The sequence below is a fragment of the Lycium barbarum genome, chromosome 6 (genome assembly GCF_019175385.1).
Source record: "Lycium barbarum isolate Lr01 chromosome 6, ASM1917538v2, whole genome shotgun sequence".
NCBI classification, from domain to species: domain Eukaryota; kingdom Viridiplantae; phylum Streptophyta; class Magnoliopsida; order Solanales; family Solanaceae; genus Lycium; species Lycium barbarum.
Window position 1 is genome coordinate 2,194,699 of NC_083342.1, and position 23,180 is coordinate 2,217,878.

General features: G+C 32.9%; 2 protein-coding genes and 1 non-coding gene across 3 annotated transcripts; 1 reads left to right on the forward strand and 2 right to left on the reverse strand.

The window, feature by feature from the left end:
• Positions 1-712: 712 nt before the first annotated feature.
• Positions 713-8,554, reverse strand: LOC132599453 (MLO-like protein 6). Its single transcript, XM_060312828.1, has 15 exons — positions 8,051-8,554; positions 7,583-7,640; positions 7,114-7,358; positions 6,388-6,504; positions 6,186-6,246; positions 5,970-6,058; positions 5,153-5,227; positions 4,331-4,425; positions 4,136-4,185; positions 3,503-3,543; positions 2,463-2,636; positions 2,332-2,367; positions 2,072-2,139; positions 1,886-1,946; positions 713-1,341 (listed from the first exon to the last, which is right to left on the reverse strand). Exons 1-15 carry the CDS (start codon positions 8,171-8,173, stop codon positions 859-861), a joined length of 1,776 nt encoding a protein of 591 aa, XP_060168811.1. The 5' UTR covers positions 8,174-8,554; the 3' UTR covers positions 713-858.
• A 10,357-nt stretch (positions 8,555-18,911) lies between these two features.
• On the forward strand, positions 18,912-21,514 carry LOC132599454 (uncharacterized). The gene is made up of 4 exons (XM_060312829.1): positions 18,912-19,091; positions 19,166-19,250; positions 19,762-20,233; positions 21,014-21,514. Exons 1-4 carry the CDS (start codon positions 19,049-19,051, stop codon positions 21,284-21,286), a joined length of 873 nt encoding a protein of 290 aa, XP_060168812.1. The 5' UTR covers positions 18,912-19,048; the 3' UTR covers positions 21,287-21,514.
• A 635-nt stretch (positions 21,515-22,149) lies between these two features.
• On the reverse strand, positions 22,150-22,221 carry TRNAP-AGG (transfer RNA proline (anticodon AGG)). The gene has a single exon. It is a non-coding gene; the product is annotated as a tRNA-Pro (tRNA).
• Between the last annotated feature and the right edge of the window lie 959 nt (positions 22,222-23,180).

Genomic DNA, 23,180 nt, shown 5'->3' on the forward strand with positions numbered 1-23,180 from the left:
AAGACTGGAATAATGAGCAATGACTACTGAAATAAGCAGCACCCACAAGCAGAACACTGAGTAGCATTGTCTTCCCATTTTTCCTACCACACCTTGAATGTTCTCCATATCTAGTCTCAAAATCTCTGTCTTGTATTTCGGTTTAAGTATGAATGAGCTAATAAATGTGGAAAGTGGGGTTTGGGAGAGTGAGAAGTGTGGGTGTAGGAATTAAGTAGGTGGATGAGAAGAAAAACAAGGGGCGATATAAAACAGAGGGTGGGAGGTTTTGGGGTAGGAGTGATAAAGAAAAAGACATTCTTATACATGATTAGAAAAAAAAAATTGCCTTTAGATTTAATTCAATCTCAAAAATTAACTCTTAAATAAAAAAATTGCCTTTAGATTTAATTCATATTTTAGAATACAAAATATGAATTTATAAGAATTCATCAACTTTAAATTCTCATTCACTCTAAAATACCACATTGATAGCTTATTGTGGGGATAAGGGTGAGGGCAGCATGGCAGCCGTTAGAAAGGTTAGACGAGGACACAAAATAATGTGGGGGACTTATTTTATTGCTGGATTGTGGGCGCTGCAGCATTATGTCGCTTGCCATTCCTGGAGTTTGTTGTTTTATGGGCAATCATTTCATGCATGAATTATCATCAACGGGGCCAAGATTTTCAATAAGGTGATTCAAAATATAAAAGAAGCAAAACACACAAGAAAGTTAAAGGTATTCAACAAGTAGTATACGTACAATAAAAGAAAAATTAACTTATATATATGCACTGTAATTCTCCGAAGAAGGGGTGTCAATTAACTCCTATTCAATAAAGGTGGCTCCACCACTTGCATGAACTATGTAAAATTTATACACTAGTTGTTCTCTTATCAAAAGAAAAGTCCCTTGGAAGGGCAACGTTGATTTCGGGTTGGTCACGAGCCACCGTTTGTGACAAAGGAACCACTTGGCCGAATGAACTAGGCTCGTGACCTTCCGAGTCATGATGATGCAAGTGACCAATTTGAATCTGATGCATGTAAGACGGAGAGGGCGATCCATCCCCACCCTTGTAAAATCGGGTGGGAGATGGCGAGCCCTCGATATCCCAATGGTCCACATTATAATTCGATCTTTGTGGACTCGTGTCCATGTCACTCGTGCGGATCCCACGCAGGAGATGGACAGGTGACATGCCGTGAGAAGGCGTTGCTGGCCTGCTTGACATTGGAGTTACTGAATTGGAATGCTTGTTAATCTCTTTTATGTGCTTTTTGGCACTATGGTGCCATTTCCTCAATGCTGTTGCTACTCGTTCGTTGAAGATTGTTGGTTTCATTGTTGATCCCATCTATACAAATTTGTGCAACATTTTGAGTATAAGTGTAATTTCTATGCACCAATAGTGTAAAAAACAAATTATAGTATCATTTTACTTAAAAGTTTACTATACATATAAGAAGTGAAATTGATAATATGACAAATAAGATAGATAACATGAACAAGTTATAGTATGGTAGGTATAAGTTATATGCTTTCAGTATTTTGTTCCGAAGACGGTGGGAAAATATTTTCCATGAAGCAGAAAATTCAATATCTAGGTATATATTCTCAATTCATTCTTTCTTATTATAGGGTGGACTCTATGGATCATATTAGAAAAGAGTTGAAGTAATTATATGCACTATTAATATTTTTAAAAAATATATGTAGTATATTAATTATTCAAATGATTTTTATAGATAAGTCTTCTTAAAATGTGAAATTTATAATTTCCAAAATAAGATAAGTTATCTGATATAATAGATAAAGATAACATGATAGTATAGTGTATATAACTTAAACATGAAAAGAAAAAACATATAGTATAGCTGTGTTACACACAGTTCACTTACCTGTGTCACTAGGGCATATAGTGGAAGGGTGACATAGCTGCAGAGAATCTGAATAAGAACCCTGCTCAAAACACCCACATTTTTTCATGTATAAATACTTCAGATTAAATTCTAAAAAGAAAAAAAAAATAAACAAAGCCAAACAGCAGATCAGATAAAGAGTATTAAAAGAAGATTAATACTAACCCCATTGTCATTCTAATGACGATATCCTCAGTATGATCGTGGAAACAAGATTTCAATCCAAATTCATACTGCAAAAGAGAAATTAAACAAAATCCAAAGTTAGTGTTATTTTGGTCCAAATTAAAACGAACAATATTTGTCATGTTAAGAGTATCTTTGTGTTATTTTAGCCCAACAAAAATTAGTATTAATTTTCTTGGTTCTTCTTTTTATTTATATATATACATCCTTAATGCTGGTAGAATTAGTTGGTGGCTTACCCAAGTCCAAGCAAAGAACGCCAACTGAAAAGCATTCTGCAATAAGTCACGAAAATATAAGATTAATAAGGGCAAGAAAATAATTTTAAAAAATTTAACATGTATTTTTTAAAAATAAAAAAGAAGAGTACCTGAAAAAGGACAAAATTAATGAGATAAAGAAGAAGACGAGGACGATTGAACCAAAAGAGGTCATCTCCAGGCTGAACCACAGGAACACCTTTCACTACTTCCCCTCTTTCTTGAATTCTTAGTCCCATTTTGGTGATTATCACTTGTAGTTTGGTCCCTACTAACAATATCACCTGCATTATAATTTTGAATTTAAGTTATATACGAGGATTGTAAAAACTTTTTACACTATTTGTAAAGTTCAACCTGTTCTTAGGTTGGTGGAGGAATCAGAATTTTTTACTAAGATATTCTAAATGTAAAGGAGTAAACACAGAAAGAAACTAAGGGGATTCAACATATACGATAATTCATAAAAATTAGGTTTGACCTTATATGTATAACATAATATATATTTTGATGAAGGAGATTCGGATGGACCCGCTTCCTCCCTCTAGCTTCGTCCATTAGCATGTTTTATAATTGTTTTTTCCACCTCATATTACATTGATTATATCATCATCAACACGTCCATTAGCATGTTAGTCAGCGGCGGATTCAAGATTTAAATTTTATGGGTTCAATCTATAGATTTTTAGCATTGAACTCATTATATTTTTAAAGTGGGGGGTTCATATCTACTATTTATTGCAATTTTAATAATTTTTTACACATAAATTTAGGCTCCGCGTCCAAAGTTTGGGGTTCAGTTGAACCCCAACCTTATAGGCTACATATGCCTCTGATGTTAGTTACCATTTCTATGATCAGTTAGTACTTATATTCAAAATTTACGTGTAATTATCTTTTTCAACAATTGATTTTGTAAATACTTTATACTGTCAGTGCATAGAACTTAGCAAAATTCTTGTGTTAATCCCCCTTTAAATTTCCTTGCCTTACATATATACATAGTGTATTATTTTTTTCTGACCAAAAAAATTATGAATAAATAAATACACACGTGGAAACTGAAAAAGATAGATGTATAAAATGAGGAAAATAAAAAAGAAACAAAAGTCAAATGCAAAATGTGGAAAAAATGATTAGAACTACTTACAAGCAAAGGAATGAACGGTAGCCACAGATAAGAATACCAGCCTGTCCACAAATGTCAATGAAATTCTTTAAGTCAATTTAATTGCACAAGACCCAGAAATAAAAAAATAATGACATAAGAATAATCTATGCCCTTATATAATTTGTTATACAATTCTTATTTACATTACATAAGTGCTAAATTAAAACATCACTTTAAGGGTTAATAACATTTTCGATCTCTTAGTTATTGATAAATTATAATTTAGTACTTATGATAATTTAACTAAGCACACTTAACTTTCAGTTACTTGAAGTGCGCATTTTCGTTTATCTATTTGCTTCTGAATAATCACAAATTTCCTGAAGTATTAAGTTTTACCATTTAATTTACTCACGTACTATATTATACTATTAAACTTTATTGTCACTCCATATTTGAGGGTCATATACTTCTAAAAATAATATAAATATAACATATTACCTCCATAAAGAGATAAAAAGAATACATTTTATTAATTTAAAGTTAAATATGCTAAGTCATATATCAGAAGAACCAAAATCATATTTTTAATATAATCACGCAGAAAGATGTAACTTAGCTATACAAAAAAGAGACCAAAAAATCAAACTGCATAAAGTTGTGTGCATTTACCATGAGTATTGAAGAGTAGGAATAATACAGCAAGGAACCAAATTGGGGGACTGCAAAACACACAAAAATTGAATGTCAGCTATAGATTAACACAATTTCTGTGCAAATTTTGACTTATGTGCTGCCATTTTGGTTAAACTAAATTCAATTAAATAGAAATAATTAAATTAGTGAATCTAAACGCTAAAAGAAAACCTGATGCTAACGACCACTTTGAAGTCTTCTTCTAATGAACGCTTGATATACTTTTGGAAATTAAAATTTACGTGGCTCTGAGGTGCCAGATGCGCCTGCAAATTACACCAAAATTATAAAATTATAACAAATAGCATAGTTAATTACTTAATTTTGAATAACAATACTCCACAGCATATAGAAATTGAGAATTTTTAATTTGATGAGCTTAATCTTTACCATTCTTATCACCGAATCCATTTCAGTTTTAAAATTACGGTTCAATATTTAATATATTTTATTTTTTCGTATCTCACAAGCGCGCGTTTGTGTGTGTATGTTTATGATGCGCATCAAAAAAAATCACCTCCTCTCTATGGATCTACACGCATTTATTCACACATATTTTTTTATAGTCTTTTAGGTTATCACTCACAAAATTTTAACTGTGCTTTAATTTCATGTTCTAACACAATTTCAATTTTCAATTTTTTTAAGCTTAACTTCAAATGCTACTTAAAAAAAAAATCAACTAATTCATGTCCAAGTGCCTCCTTATATTTGTGTACTTGATATCTTGTGTCTCCTTATAAGTATTGGTGAATGTTTATTTATTAAAAAAAAAAAAAAAATTATCTCTACCTTAGTTTCTCTAAATAGTTTTTGGGAGAATGCCAAGAGTTAAGGAGAAGTTTCACCTCTAAAATGTAATGTAAGGAAAGGAATATACTATTTGATTATCTCTTAATTCTCAGTATTAATTTCCTTCATCACTTATTTTAATTATCATTCAATCTTCTTGATGATGTGAGTATGTATATATGCAAGTGAAAATGAAGTTACCGTGACAAACCCATGTCGTAGGGTCAAGTAATCCACTTTTGGGACAGATCTTACAAATTGCCTGAAGAAACAAACCTGCAAATTCAACGCAAATTACCCCAAAAAAAAATTAAAAAAAATAAGTCCGTATTAATGATTTTTCAACCAAAAAATAAACAAAATATAGTAACATGATTCTTTTATTTCATTTTTGTGATGAAACATACATATCAAAAATAGTTAAATAAGAAAAGTCAGACACATAAAAAAGAGCAACTATCCAATGTAATACTTTTTTGGGCCAGTGTCCCCTATCCCTAGTCAAATGGATTTGAAGTATTTGTTTACACATTAAACCTAAAATAATAATAAATATTTAAAATAAAAAATAAAAAACTAGGGGAAGTAGTACATATTGTCAGCATCAACTCTTGATTTTTCTTTATATAAATAATAAATAATAATACTAATAAGGTCATAACTAGCATTTGAGTTGTTTAACTCTTGTAAGACTCAAAATACCTACTATATTGCAATTTACCAAGTTACACTAGTGGCACACTTAGAGTAAGATAATAACTAGAACATAATGAATATTGGAAATTCATATATACTCCCCAGTTTCATCTTATGTGTACTAATTTAATACGGGACGAAGTTTAAGAAAGTACGGAATTTTTTTGAATTTTGTGTTATATCGTATTAAATTAAATATGTGTGTAACATGTATCTTGTGGTTTTGAGAATGTAATGTGGATGTTGAAATTAAAAAGTTATTATAGATAAAAAAGTTATTTTTCTCATTATTGCTGAAATAATTGAGAGCAAAGATACTTACCATCCACAATAAAATAGAGTTTTTAGTCCAAAAGCTCAAGTGTCTTCTTCCAAATGACGTGTCTCTAGCAAACCGGAATCGCTCAGGATCTATTAATGTATAGAATATATCAACATAATGGGATTTAATATCTTTAACATAAATAGTTTTGCTGTTAAATTTAAATAATGTGGAGGATAAAATGAATATTAGGAATAATTTTTAATCTTTATTTACCATGATCAAATTGGTACTCAGCTGTTCTTGTTTCCTTTTCCCATATTTTCCAACGACTCATCTGAAACCGCATCCCAAAAAGAAAAGAAAGAAATGTCAAAATGAATGAATTGTAAATAAGAAAAAAAAAATGAAGATGATTGAAACATTTCTTATGTTTTTTCTTAAGGATAAGTAGTTATATTTTTAAGTCGAGAAGTACCTTAGCTCTTCCAAGAGCCAATGTGGTAACACAGTAGAATACGTGAAAAATAGCCAGCACGAAAATGAAAATATGTAATTGATGAATACCATCAGCAGATACAAATGCTACTTTTCCCTGCAAACAAATCCACCAAAAAAACAAATCCCCCTTTGATTAAATAATCAAAACCAATTATTTATATTCAATAACATGGTACATTGATAATCGAATGATTTTGCACTTTATAATTCATTAAATTTGTGAAGAGTCACAGTATGAGAGTGATCAAAAGTGCACATATCAGTAATCGAAGGCCAAATATCCTTAAACAAAAATCATAAGAATCAAAATCAAATTTTATCAATATTCGAAGGACTAAGAACGCTAATTTCCTAGAAGATCAGTTGCATTACTTTTCAAATTACTATTTTCACTTATTAATAAATAATTATCTATAATTACCTTTTAAATGATCTCATACGACATGTCACTACTAAAAGAACAGGAATTAGTTATGGATAAATTCTGCAGCTAAACAGTAAAATTCGTCGCTAATTTTATTAGCGACGAATTAGTGATAGATTGACAAAGAAATCAAGTAATCACGAGTTATTTGGCGACAAAGTTCATAACTAATTCTTGTTTTTTCCTTGTAGCGTATATATATTTATTTAGATTACGAATATATTCCTCTTTTCAATTTTAATTTTTTCAAAAAGCAAAAGGAGAAAAAAAATGCCATGCCTTGTCTGCACATTTGTCAGTTCCGGCAGCCGCCAAAACTCGCCGAACTCCACCATCTGTCTCCGTAAGAAGTCGCCGGCGATGACCCTCTTCGTCGTCATAATTATCCTTCTTATTCATTTCATATTCTTTTTGCTTACTACATGGATGCCATGTACTAGCAATTTTCTCAGATACACAAATATTTGATATTGGATCTTGCCCTACTGTTAGCAATAGGGATATAAATCCCAGCAGCATTAACTCTATAAAATAAATAAATATAAAAATGTATTAATTAGCTTGAAATTAAAGTAGTCATTGTAACTAGAAAACCAGCATATATTAAAATTTATGTTGCTCAAGCTCTTCAAAAATATTGTTCGGTATATGTTGAAACTGTCAAAATTTATGTACTTTTGAAAGATTCGACATGAGTACGACATCGGTTTCGAAGGATTGAAGCAACATATAATATATAAAAGCGTACCTGATTTTATCTTCTCAAGTGCTTCATATAATGCTCTTTTGTGCTTAGACTTCAACCACTGCATGCAGTTAGAAAACATAAAATTAATCTAAAAACGTTTTTTTTTTTCGTATTTTAATTAAATAGAATTAAGTTATGTATACGAATAGTGTAAATATGTTTTATATCATTAGTAGATATAGTTCAGTTTGTAACAATATCTACCAAATTATCAATTAATGCCTATTATAGTAAAATTTACTTATAATTACTTTTTGACCTAATAATGTAAATATTTTATACTTTATAGATATATAGTTTTCAACCTGTAATAATTAGTTACTTATTATGTTTATCAACTTACCAATTAATTTTTATCATAAGTTTTTGTATCTATAATTATTTTATGATCAGATTAATATAAACATATTTAAACCGTCAGTGTGGAGAGCTTAAACTCTACCGAAATATTGCATAATAGTGGCTTACCTTGCCAATAAGATGGATGATGAACTCTATTACAATAGAAATGGCAACCAACGCAAAACAAACTACGGCAACTGCCCACGTCGGCGTTTGCTCCAACGATCTTCCTCCTCCTCCTCCTGCCATCTTCCAGTTTCACTCAGGATGGATAAGACCTTTACAATCTTAATTAATTGAAAGTCTCGAATTCAAATTTATGAATGAAGAAATTGTTGACAGAAAGCGCCTTATTATTCCTTTGTAAACTTACGCGATGGTAATATATATGAAAAGGAGATGGAGACCTAGAATAGTAGCTAGAGAATAGTCAAGGGTATACAAGTTACAACATGAATGGTTTTGAATGAAATTACATTACATCATTTATATAAAACTCCAAGAAGATACCCTTTAGTGAAAGGAAATAAAAAAAAAATCCAAAGAAAAAAGAAGTAAATAAGATTAATAAGGAAAATGGATGACTTTGACTTTATAGCCGTGTAAGAAAGAATTGAAAGGAGGAATGACTCGTCCACTTAACCTATATGTAAGAGAAACTACTTGTGGTTTGACTTGATCAAACTACTATTTTCAGATCCTATAATTTATATGCCCAAATATTCGTTTACTTATTTTATAAATAAAAAACATTAGTTTACTTTTTCTTTGGTATATTTAACTTAGCGTAGATGTATAATATGATGTATGTATTGACAGATTCCTTTGACTATTGTGATGGTTTTTCTGGTTTACTTAAACTAGAAAAGTATTTCTTAATGGTATAACCAACTATCTGTTACCGTTAATTGTTAAAAATTATTAGTTTACTTTTTCGTTGGTATATAAAAATATTTTACATGTATAATATTCATATATTTAGTTAATGATGATATCATGAAAATCTATTACCCTTGACTATTCGACCAAGTGAGCTCCTCTCTCTATGTAATGTGACTTCTTTCTCCACAATAATCGTTGGTAGCCGTTGGATTTAGTTGATTATCAATTAAGCTAACAAACAAACAAACAAACAGAAAAATGGGGATGATATTTATATATGTATATGTTCCTATAATCATGTAAAGAAATTCAATGATTTAGTATCCGGCGAAGTGAGAAAAACAAAGAAATACTTGTCCCTTGTTAATCGAGTAAGAGTTTTTAAAGAGGTTTAAATACTTCTGCATATATATTTAGGGGCGAAATTACTCTAGAAATTATGGTGCACGTGAACTCATAGTTTTTCACCAAATTAAGTATTTTATGTACATATTTTCTAGAATTAACCTAATATTAATTGCTGGTATGGTGGCACCTATGCTCCAAAAGGGTTAAATGTTGCACTTAGTTGAGTGTTAAGTTATTTATCCAAAGGAACTGGTATCAATCCCAACAAAATACATTCTTTTTTCTCTTTTTTTTTTTTTTATGGTGCACTCATATTTTAGAAATTCTAGATCCGTCTCTTAATATATTCCACCATTGGCTTTAAGATTTTGAGTTGAATGATCAAATTTTTTCACATGTATGAGAGCCAAGATTTAATGAGCTTATTTGCACAAACGTTTTCTCTCATATTCTATAGCTCTAAATTTTTCTCTTTCAATTCATCCCCATAGCTCTGGACTTCTCTTAATTTATCAATTCAGCCTACAGAACTACTAACTCTAAACTAATCAATCATTAGCATGTTGAGCCTAATTTGTCTCGATATTCCTTCAACTCAAGGTTCACTCCTATTTCTCTCATATTAAAAAAAAAAAAAAAAAAAAAAAAAAAAAAAAAAAAAAAAACTTTTTGTCCCACACGTAAACTCAAAAAGGGGATACATACACGGGAGATTGTGCAGAAGGGTGTTAGAGAAACACTTGTGTAAAAAATTTCAAAAAAAATTAAATGGTCCTGATTAATTATTCTACCTATTACTTTAAGATTTTGAATTAAATGCGTAAAGTTTGTCAAAAAGATACGACTGGAATGTGTTGACCTCATGTGGAGCTATTACCGGTTAATTAATTATGGGTATTAATTAAAATTCTGCTGATTACTACTACCTTTTTTATCTTTTGAAGTTGACTACTTATGAAGGTGGCCATCCATATACTATAATTTTTTCGTATAAGGAATCACTGTTCAACAAGTATATATCCTCAATTGTAAAAAAGTTGACTTCAAGAATATTTAAGATCATAGACACATAACAAATTCAAGATATTTGGTGAAATTAGTCAGACTAATTTAGATTGCATTAACTAACCATTGTTTAAATAGAAATAGGAAAGAAAAAAAAAGAAAGTATAGGTGTCCAGTCTGAACTTTATTTAAGGTGGCATGAAGTCTTCATTTGATGACAATATCTTTTCCTTCTTCAATTGGGGACTAAGAATGTCCAAGAAACTCTTGTCTTTTATTAGAAACGGACATTAATATATGATAATTATTAGTTATAATTAAAACGAAAGATTAATTAAATTGATCTCTTAGACACTTTCAAATGATATGTGAAGTTGAATGGTTCTGCAGTAATTATATACCCTCCTTTTTAATTTCTTATACTATTACTATCTTTTATATTTTGGACAAAAGACTCCAATTCTATATTTTTTCGGTCAAATGACTATATTAAGTGATTAACAATCAAAGAAAGCAGAGTAAAGAATTTATATGTGAATGAAAATGCGAAACCTATGACTTTCGACTAAGTTGAAATTAGACTATACACAATTGTTTTTTTCTCTAAAACCAGATAAGATGTGTACTTCTTGTCTCCGAATATTGCAAATTAAATGTGCGTTCTAGTGTACATTTTTAATTAATATACTCCTAATAATTGGAAGGACAAAAAAGTGAGTCCAAATCTTGAAAATCAGAGTTCAATCCCTCCAGAGATTAAAAAAAAAGTGATTTTTTCATATGTCTAAGTCTTGATGACAAAATTACCCGATACATATGTTGATAAAACATAGCACATGCCCTACAAAATAATCAAGGTGTGCGACTAAACTAGCCCCGAACACTACCATCATTCGTTATAATAACAAGATATAGACTTGGTTCTATTTTACTTTGATAAAAGGTGGGTTGGAGAGGATAACGTAAAGGAGATTATAGGGCAAGCTCGGGGAAGAGAGGTTGAGGGTTCTAGACAGTTCAAAGTGTGTTGGAAAATTCGTAAGTGTAAGTTTGCATTGTTGGCCTGGTTAAAAAAAAAAAGGGGGAATGAATTCGAGAGAGAAGATAAGGGAGCTAAAAAAGCAAATTGAGATTTAACGATATGACCCTAAGGAGATTGATTTTAACAGAATAGCAATCTTGAAAAAAACAACTAGGCCATGCATATAAGGATGAAGAATTGTTCTGGAGACAGAAGTCAAGTGTACAATGGTTGTCTGAAGGTGATAAAAATACTTCTTTCTTTTACATGGCAACGGTACAAAGGAGAAGGAGAAAATAAAAAGGTTGCAAAAAGATGATGGATCATGGGTATATGATAAGGAAGGAATTAGTGGTGAGGTTGAGAATTTTTATTGCAATTTATTCACCACATTTGTGCCTGAATCAGAGACTAAGATATGGGATGATATTCCTGCTGGAATTACAGAGGATATGAATGAGAGATTGATTGGGCAAGTTACTATTGAGGAAGTGAAGAAAGCAGTTTTTTCAATGTGTCTGACTAAAGCCCCCGGGGTTGACGGTATGACCCCTTTGTTTTTTCAAGAGTATTGGTCAATTATGAAGGAGGATGTGCTTCAAGCTGTGAGGAGTTTTTTCCAAACGGGAATTTTGTTATCGTCTTGGAATAGGACTTTGATCACTTTGATCCCTAAGTGTAAAGCCCCTGTCTCGATGAATCAATATAGGCCAATTAGTCTGTGTGCTACATTTTACAAAATAGTAGCAAAAGTTTGGGCAAGTAGGATGAAGCCATTGTTAAAACACGTAATTTCTCCTAATCATGCTGCTTTTGTAAGTGAAAGACAAATCATTGATAATGTGGTTTTAGCGCATGAATTTATGAGCTTATTAGGGAATAAAAGGAAAGGAAAGAAGAAGTTCATGGCAATTAAACTAGATATGTCGAAAGCTTATGATCGGGTGGAATGGGGCTATATGAAACAAATGATGATCCATATGGGATTTCATGAGAGGTTTGTGGGATGGATTATGGAATGTATATCTTTTACGTCTTTCTCCTTTAATTTGAATGGAGAGATAAGGGGAAATGTAGTTCCTTCAAGAGGATTGAGGCAGGGAGATCCGCTTTCGCCATACCTTTTTGTCATCTGTGCTGAAGGTTTGTCTGTGCTACTAAAGCAGGCTGAAAAGCGGAATGTACTAGCTGGTTTACAATTGAATAGGAATCGGCCGTCAGTGTCTCACTTGTTGTTTGCAGATGATTCTTTCTTTTTCTGTGAAGCCTCGATGCAGAGTGCATTTGAAGTCCAAAGAATTTTGCAGGATTATGCAAGATGTTCGGATCAGCTGATTAACACTGATAAATCTACAATCTTCTTTCGCAAGAATACAGAATGTCAAGAAAGGGAAGATTTGTGCTATGCTGGGAAATATGAAAATATGTGTAACACCCCGTACCTTTAACGAAAGTTTTGACCACGATCCTAGACTTAGAACATCAGATAAAGAATGTGGGAATTGAAATTTTTCCGTTCAGTTGTGATATGGTGGTTTACGCCCATGAACAGTGGTCGTATTTCAATTTACGACCATGAACAGTGCCCGTAAACTGAAACCAAGAATTTCTGAACATTCTGGAATTTGACATTTTGAGGTCATATGGTTAAATACGGACCGTATTTCACTTTACGGCCCGTATTTCAAAACTTGTTTGTAATTTGGGAAAACTTCCTTGATGAAAGTTGTAGAGCATTGAAATACCTTTCCAACGGTATCTTACGGGGGTCAAACGGACATCTGTGCAAAGAGTTATGGCCATTTTACTGAAGAGATGCAGTGAAGTCCATATGGCAGAATACGGACCGTATTGCAGTTTACGGCCCGTAAACTGAAATACGGCCAGTATTTTGCTGGACGTAAAGTGCAAAGTTCCAGAACACTATATATTCGTCCACATCAGTTCAACTCATTATTTTTCATTCCTTCAAGCCCTAGAACGACTTCCTACCCTCTTCCATCATCAAGAACACCAAGGTAAGCCTACTCAAATTATTCCAACTCAATTCTAACAAATATCCTTGTAATCTAAACAAGAAATTATCATTCTAAAACTAGGGTTTTCAAGAAAACCCATCTCAAGGTTCAAGAATTCAAGATTTTGGAAATCTTCTTCAAAGCTCAAGTCTTTAATTCAAGTTTTGGAGCAATTAAGGTATGTAGAACTTCCATCCACATGAGGGAATCTCTACGTTCTTCCCCATGCTCCGTTTCTTGATATCCATGAAGTTCAAACCCTAGGGCATTAAACCCAACATATTGGTAGCCCGTATTTATGTATTTATGTACATGAATTTTGTATCTATATTCGTTATTGTATTCCTAATCTTCCATTACGGTTATTAGGAACCCTAGCTTAATCCATGAATCATGAATTCTTCCTCATGTATTCTCATTATGTTTATATGAAACTTTATGATTTTATGTAGCAAGTTACAAGCATGTTTTCAAGTCAATTATATATATATATAATTATGAACTATTGTTATTACTCATGAATCAAGAACATGTTTGCAAGACTATGACAAGTTATCTCATGAAACCATATTACAAGATATTTCATGAAACCACGTTTAAAAGTTATTTCGTGAAATCATGATTACAAGTTATTTCACGAAAATCATGGGCTTCTTAGCCAACTATATTATGTTCATGTTTTGGGAATTGCTTAGTTAACCGAGAAGGCTCAGATATCCTGAAACTACGTAGCCACCGTAGGATAAGGGTTGTCAGCAAGGAGGCAACACCTTCATTATGCAGTTTGGATCCTTACATGCTTATTATTACTTAAATCTCATATCCCTGGCAAGGTTGTGAGTGTTCTGCTGGTAGGACGCAAGTACCAGACCATGTTGTCGGTTATACTATAGCATTCCCCACGATACAAAGTAGTTTTACATACAAGTATTTCTATTGATTACTGTTTTAAGACTTCACTCACGTTTCATGTTCATGTTCAAGTTACATTCAGTTTCAGTTCCTATCCTATATCTATGTTGTGCCATGTTCTTCATTTCAGCAGGTTTTACATACTAGTACTATTCACCATGTACTAACGTCCCTTTTGCCCGGGGCCTGCACTTCACGGTGCAGATACCGGTTTTCAGGAGCATACATCTGCGCAGTAGGATCACTTCAGATATCAGCTTATTAGTGAGCCCCACTTCTCTCGGGGTTCAACATGGAGTCTGCATTAGTATTTAGTTTATGCTAGTCCAGGGCCATGTCCTGGTAGTTAGTATTCAGACATGTTTTAGAGGTTTCATAGACATATGTTAGTTCACAGAGTCAGTTATGCTTTTATGTTTGCAAACTATTGTGTTTCCGTGATATTTCATGCTATGAGATAATTTCAAGACTTTATTCCGCAAATTACATTTTCATGATTTATTTAAATTGCATCATATAGATTGTATTGTTTTGATGCCCATGTTGACGAGCAAGCCATGAGGTTCGCTCGGACACATGCAAGCAAGGCCCGAGTGCCGTGTTACGCCCAGGCCATGGTTCGGAGCGTGACAATATGTACCATTGGTATGTATTTGGGGCTACCCGCAGTGGTGGAAAGATCGAAGAACGAAATGTTGGGTTTTATCAAGGATAGAGTTCGGACAAAAATAAAAGGTTGGAAGGAACGATTCTTAAGTCCAGTAGGAAAAGAAGTATTATTAAAATCGGTCCTTTCAGCTATACCCACATATGCCTTGACATGCTTTAGAATGCCAGATGGACTATGTGAAGACATCACATCTTTGTTTAATAGATTCGGGTGGGGGAAAGATGAGGGGGTACGGAAGATGCATTTAGAGAAATGGGAGAGACTTTGTGATGCAAAAAGCAAAGGGGGTCTTGGATTTAGAGACTTAAAAGCGTTCAATATGGCCTTATTGGCTAAAACGACTTGGAGAGTGTTGAAAAATCCAGACTCGTTAATGGCTAAAGTTTTGAAAAGCAAATATTTCTCAAATTCTTCTTTTATGAATGCAGAGGTGAAAGGATCATCTTCGTGGATTTGGAGAAGCTTGATGTGGGGAAGAGATCTCTTACGAAAGGGAGTCAGATGGAATATTACGGATGGTGCATATTTTAATGTATGGTCTGAGCCATGGCTACCTAAGGATGATAAGTTTTACCCTGTTACAATTCATGGTGATAGTGACAGGGATTTAAAGGTTTTTGACTTGATTGATAGTGAGAGCTCAACATGGAAATTAGCTATGCTTAGTGGCTTATTCTGCGAGGGTGACATTAAAGTTATTCTTTCTATTCCATTGTCTAGGTCGGGCGGGATTGATAGATTGTTATGGCACTTTACACAATCTGGGAGTTATGAAGTGCGTCCAGGCTATCACCTAGCAAAATCCTTATTGGAGGCTCATGAAAGGAGAAATGATAGAATTGAATCGAGTAACCAGTATTTTTCGAAATCATTTTGGTTGAGTGTGTGGAAAATGAAAATTAAGAACAAGTTAAAGAATTTTTTGAGGAAGCGTTTGTTGAATGCCTTACCGGTTAAAAGTGTGCTAGCAAAGAGGCTAAGGCTACAAGATGCGACATGTAGGGTATGTGGGATGGAAGAAGAAACAATTGAACATATGTTCTTTCACAAATGAGTCCTGTTTTATGGCCTAATATCGATAAAGTTAATAATTTTGCTAGTTGGTGGTATGACCTTTTTTTGAATGTTAAGCAATTTCCAGAGTCTATAAATCTTTTGAATTTATCTGCGCATCTATTGTGGTTTATTTGGAAATCTAGGAATAGTTGGACTTTTAATAATAAAATGTGGGATGTTTCTAATATTATGTCACAAGCATTATTTGATTACCATGATTTTGAAGAACTTGGCTCTATCAATGACACCTAAAATGATATATCCTTAATTAATGAGCAACTAATCTTTTGTCAAGATGAGGTTTTGTTTTTTACTGATGCAGGTGTGCAAAAGGATACAAGAGATTCCAGTATTGGTGTTGCGGCAATTGATGCTCGTGGTTCGATGCTTCATGCCTTTGGCTCTCCAATTCAGTCAGTTGGGAAGCCAATCATCGCTGAAGCAATTGCAGTTAGAGAGGCATTGCAGATTGCGGTTCACAAAGGATGGAGGAAAGTGCATATTCTATCGGATGCAATGGAATTGGTAATGATAAGTCAAGGACTAAAGTCAACACCTTGGCCTGTGCAAAACGTATATGAAGATATCATGCAGCTCAGGGACACCCTAGATGTAGTTCGACTTTCTTTTATTAGAAAGAATAAAAATAGGTGTAGTCACCGTCTTGCTAGTTTTTCAAAGACTTTAGCTGATGCAGTTTCTTGGAATAACCAATTTCCTATATGACTTGTTCATGAAACTCGTGATTCTTTTGCTTTGCTATCAAATGAATGAAAAGGTCAGTCTTTTGGTGGAAAAAAAAATAGACTTGGTTCTATTTTCACATTAGGTCGCTCGTTTCAATTCTAGTTCAATTAAGGTAAGTTGTAGCACTAAAATCATGTCTTTTGGTTTATTTTTCCAGTTTACCTTAATTGAACTAGTATTAAAAATTAATTGGACTTATAGCCTGTTTGGCCAAGCTTATAAAATCAGTTTATTTTGAAAAATATTTTTTTCGAAAGTGCTTTTCAAAAAACTATTTTTGGCCAAAAGCAGTTTGTGTTTGACCAATTAATTTTAAAAACACTTTCATGTTGTAATTAGTATTTGGCCAAGGTTTTAATAAGTGTTTCTAAGTGTATTTTTCTCAAAAGTGCTTTTGCGCAAAAGCTATATCTTTTTTAGCTTCTGGAAAACAGTTTCTGCTACTCCCCAGAAACACTTATTTTCTCCCAAAAGCTTTGTCAAACACCTTCCTTTTTTTCTCCATGAGCCATGATGAATTTGGCCAAACACCTCACTTTTTTAAAAATAAGCACTTATTATAAAAGATAAGTACTTTTGGGGGGAATAAGGTTGGATAGACAGGCTATAGTTTATTTTCATTTTGGGTAAATAGTTGATTTTTGGCTCAATGAAATTAGCTTCTAAATAAGCACTTAAAGAAAACGGACAATAGGTTGGGTGTGGAATCTCTCTATTGAAAGGGAAATACTTAATTATTTCTCGTGTGTGATGAGTTGCATCGACTCTTTGTTCATAGAAAAGGAAAATTTCTTTTGCTACATCCCAAACGAATGAGAACATACAATTTGTTTACAGTATATTCTTGAAAGTAACATTTCTGTCTTTTTAGTCAAATTTTAAGTGCTTGTCCTTTGCTATTTGTAGTCACTCTTTTGAAATAAGCGCCACTACAGATAGTTTGGAGATTTCTATTCAAGTTGGTTGTTTAGTTGTTTGTGTAAGCAATTTTGCATGGAATTCAAGACAAACACCTCCATGCAAATTGCAAGTCAAGGCATTGCTTAGTCAATATTGTTTATCTTGTCACCATATGATTCCAAAATTACTTCTTACTCGAACTAACACAATTCTGTAAGAAGACAAACGGTGGTTAAGAGAGATGCCAAATTACTGTGTCACTATTACACTTGCATAAAAATTGTTGCATACAAATTCAGTACTGTTTCCCACGTACCATGAGTAAAATAGCGTTAAGGGAATTCTTCTGTTAGATTTTAAAATTGAATAGGCACCGCGAGTAAAATATATAAGCTGTGAAATAAGTCCAAGAGTGGAATTATATTAAAGGATTGCTTTTACTCGTGGTACCTCTAGATATAAGTTATTCAAATCATATTAAAGGATTATTTCACTCGTATTGGTACATCTTCGAACTCTAGGACATCGTCTTGGAGCTTCCAACTTATTTATACAAGTGAAACTTTAAGAGAATGTCATGGATTTCCATTAAAAATCCTGGAGTTCAAAAAGATATTTGTTCCAAATGGTGGAAGTGAGACTAGAGTAATCGGTAATTTTTTAAAGGAAAGAGGGTCAAAAATACCATTCTGCGTTGAGAAAAGGGCTAAAAATATCCTCCATTACAAATATGGGTCAAAAATACCTCTTCCGTCATTAAAGTTTTCAAGTATACCCCTATCTTAACGGAAATCCCCAACATAACCTGATTTCATTTTTAAATCCACTTCATTTAAATCCGACCCAACTAAATAAAAAATCCATATAGGTTACCTGCTCCTATGCCTAGTGGCTCCAGATGTAGGACAAGGGAACAAGTTGGTCGCATATGGATTTTTTATGTAGTTGGGTCGGGTTTAAATGGAGCGGGTTTAAAAATAAAATCGGGTTACGTTGGGAATTTCCTTTAAGACAGGGATATATTTGAAAACTTTAATGGTGGAGGAATATTTTTTACCTATATTTGTAATAGAGGATATTTTTAGCTCTTTTCCCAAAGTAGATGAGTATTTTTCACACTATGCTAGAATTTTACATGTAAAATTTCAACACACTGCTGGAGTTTTTTCATGTTTTAGATAGAGGTATTTTAGTCCAAATTTATTTTCTCATTAAAAATGACTAAAATTTGAATAGTTTTGAAATATTGGCTAACGGTTGATTAGCGGTCCAAAAAGTGATTATTTACCAGTTTTTTCTCTTTCGACCCACCAGCTACCCAAAACAAGTCTTTTGGGCTATGGCCCAACTGACCCATTTATTTACAAATAAACTAACGTGAGGAGCGTCTGCAATAACCGCGCCTAACTCAGACTTTAAATTAAATTAAACCTGTTCCCGCTATTGATCATCATTTAAACTTCAAAAAAAGTAAAGAAAAAAAGCTTTCACAGAAGTTACAATTCCAAATATATTATAGTAACAATAAATAACTGCTGAAAGTTTGATTCAAAACTCTATTTTCTATGACAAGTATGTCTATGGATCTTCATCCCACGCCATTTCCAGGTAATAACTCCACTCATTTGATTTTCATGATCTATTCTTGGTATTTTTATGTTTGATGTAACACGTAATTACAGGTAAATTTCAACCTGTGAAATCAAGATTCAACAAAAACATCTCCAAAGCACCAAAAACACAATCCAAGGAACCATCCATTCCCAGGTAAACAGAAAATTTTGAACTTTTTTCTTAGTTTCTTCCAACTTTTCAGACATTTTCTTGTGTATGGTTAGCCAGTGGCGAAGCCACATAGACTAAAGGGCTGCCAGTTGAACTCCCTTTGTTAGAATATTATATTGTGTATAGGTTAAAAATTACTCTTCCTGTCCCAATTTATATAACGACATCGTTTGAATTTCGAGAATCAAACGAGTTTTTCTTTGACCGCAATTCTTTTATATGCTTTTGAAATATTTTAAACTATTGATTATTTTGACTTATAATAACGTTTGACATTAGTTTCCAAATATGTAAGTTTTATTAAAAAGACAATATATCCTATGTTCATTTTCGCGGTCAAAATTAAGAAATTTGACTCTCGAAATCCGAATTATAACACATAATTTGAGACAAAGGAACTGAGGAAGTACCTTTATAAGTACATATTAAATCTTGAATATTTTCGCAAAATTTCTGACTTCGCCACCATTAAGTTAACATGTGTTTGTTTCAGGAAAAGCAGAGTATTTGGCACAGTTCAAAACACAAATGTTCCAACGAAGACAATTTCTACAAAGCCCTTAACAAAATCTTCATCTAGGGTTATCCAAAAACCACTTAAGTCACCAAGAAAAACTCAATCTTTAACTGATTCTTCAGCAAATCCGGTAACCGAAAACGCCAAAAAATCCACTGAAGAAGAAAACAAAGCAAAACCAAGAAAAAAGAGTGTTTGTTTCCAAGAAAACAGAGATGTTGTTGCTAATTCTGAGCCTAAAACTCCAGCGAAATCGCCGATTTTAGTGAAGAAAAGACTTTCTGGAAGCACTACTCCTTTTCGCAGTGCTGAGAAATGCAGTAAATGCAGATTTGATAAGTTGGAGACATCAACTTATTGGCTTTCTCAAATTAAATTGGCTGAAACAGTTGGAAAACACTATGTTTCTGCTGCTTTCTTTCGACTGGCTCTTGAATCCAAAGCTGAGGTTCATTTTTTCCTCTCTTTTATTCTAAGAAAATTATAATTCATAGTACTAATTGCTTCATAGGGCTTAATTACATCAATTACTAGTAAAATGAAGTTCTGAAGTAGTTATACATATTTTCGAGTACATGTTTGAATGCGCATCGTTCTAATTTCTACACGCTGACAGTGTAAAAGAATCGGTGGCGGAGCTACATAAAGCGAACGATGGTCAATTGACTTCATTTATTAGAAAATTATATTGCATATATAGAAAATTATATTACTCTCTTCGTCCCATTTTAGTTGTAATATTTCGCTTTTGTATGTTGCTTAAGAAATCATAAACAAGAAGTGTTTTTTGACTAATTTACCCGTACATCTTTTCAATAAATGTGCATTCATTAGAATTGTTTACTTTCAATATTATTAAGGATAAATTAGGAAAAAATTAATTAATTCTATCTTGATTTTCTAAAGTGACAAGTATTTTAGCCCAGTACTTTTAGTTACATTGACAACTTAAAAAGGATGGAGGGAGTATGTAAATAGGTCAATATTTAGTTTTTATTCATATATATATATATGTTAATTCATGAACACTCTTAGTGAAATTTCTGACCTCTGCACCAAAAAGAATTACTACATTTCATGTAGCTTAAAAATTATGGCAGGAAACTTGTTGCAATAAGTTAAATTATAACGATAGGCGTATGAACTCTTTATACTATCAATATACGTTGCATAATTCATTCTTTCGAGCATGTACTAACTTGATTTTCATTGTTTCTGTTTCTCTTAGCCCTTTCGAAACATATTGTTGGAATTGAAGAAGTATCTGCGACGACACAAGTACTTATCTGAGGGCAAAGAATGGAAAGAAGTTTGTTTTAGCTATGGTTTATTGAAGAATGAGGGCAGTTCTGGGGATAAAATTGGAAATGGGAGCAAGAGCCAAGGCATAGAATTGGAAAGTACCATTGAAAAAGAAGAATCAAAGGACTTGAAGGAGCAAGTGAATGAAGATGGCATTATTCAAGAAGGAAATGAACTACCACTTTCATTTATGGGCTAAAGCTATAGTCTTTGTTTTTACATATTGTATTATAGTTGGTTTGTATTTAGCTTGAAGTGTTTCTTGAAGATGTTTTGTGAAATTTTAGTATGCAGACTGGGGAATGTAACTACTAGTAGTAGTAATATGTTTTGGTTTGGTGTGGATTATTTTGTTCCTGTAGATATATACAAGGAAAACAACATCTATGACATTAGCTATTCAATATGAATGATTGATCTAACGTAATTCTTATCTGTCACGTCATCTAAAAAAAATATTTAGAGTTAAGCCTCCTGAAAATGTGGATCTGTAAGACAAGTTAACTCCTACAAGCTACAGTCTTGGTCACTACCCAGTGTAATCCCACAATAGTGGGGTCTGGGGAGGGTAAGATGTACGCAGCCTTACCCCTACCTAGGTAGGGAGGCTGTTTCCGGTTGACCCTCGGCAACCCTCCTCCTTTATCCGGGCTTGGGACCGGCAATGTGAGCGAGCTCACACAGGCGGAGTTTCCTACAAGCTACAGTGATATAAATTAAACTCTTCGTAAAATAATACATGAACACCCTCTATCCCAATTAATTTCAAGTGTTATACATCATCCACTTTTGCTATAGATCATAGTGCAGTGTTTAACAAAGAAAAATAACCATTATGAATATCAAAAGATAAACTTGAAGCTATATTACTTAGCAGAGACTTATAGTAGTAATTTATATGTTCCCTTGTTTCTTACATCAAGATAGTAATATATATGTTCCCTTGTTTCTTACATCAAGATATTTCTCTTTAGAGGAGGTACTTAATTTAAGAATAAGAAATCAGAAAAGAACTTTGTGAACTTGCACTTTTGAGTTCAGTACAAAAATAACAAAAGAAAAGGGGCATTCCGAGAATTGAACTCGGGACCTCTCGCACCCTAAGCGAGAATCATACCACTAGACCAAATGCCCTTCTCGGTAAGGGGACAAGTGTTGTTAAATTTGAAGAGCCCAAAGCCTAAAAAGAACAAGCTTGTGGTTCAGATTTATCATTTCTCATCATAATATTTTTTGTCGAGTTTGTATTAAGTTTTTAACACAGTATTATTAGGTGTAAGGGCCAACAAATGTAGTCAAAATGGGCAATTCACGGGAATGCACTTATTTTGGGGTGGTCTTTATTTTTTTCCCCTCAAATTGGTGGTCTTTAATTTTTTTTTTTCCCTTCGCCTAATACCATGAGGTTTGGGGTTCGAACCCCGGCTCAGTCAAAAAAAAATCGTAAAGCAAAGTTTTATAGCAAACTTAGGCCTGCAGGCAGAATTTTGCTTGCTTCAGGCAGAGTTTCAAACTCTACCTTAAAGTAGAGTTTTGGCCAAACCTTCAAAACTCTGCCTTGCGAATCCAAGTTCTACCTGGAGAATTTTTTTTAAAATTTTTACTGAGCAGGGGTTCGAATCTGGAACCTAAAAATTTTAGACGAAAGACAAAAATTAAAGACTAACAATTTGAGGGCCAAAAATTAAAGACCAGTGCATTTGAAGGACACTCCGGACAAAAAAAATGAAACAATTGGAACCAAAGCTTTCTTGGGCTTAAGTTAAACCCAATTCATTCGGCAGAATTTGGGCCAGCTACGATTAGAAGGCATATGCATGTCAATTTTCTTATTAAATTTTTAGACTTTTTAAAGTAGTTATGCTAGCAGTAGCAGACTTAGATGTTTTTTCTTTTAAATTTCTATTACACTAATAGAGGGATAGGGAGAGGGAATGTGGTAATGAATGTGTAAATGCTTATGCGTCAAGTGTTTACAATAAATCAATGCAATTTATCGTAGTTAAGTAATTTACTGAAGTGAATATATATATTACTTAGCCATAGTTCAGTTGTTTAAGTTTTAAAATATGTTATGCATTTATTTATTTGAT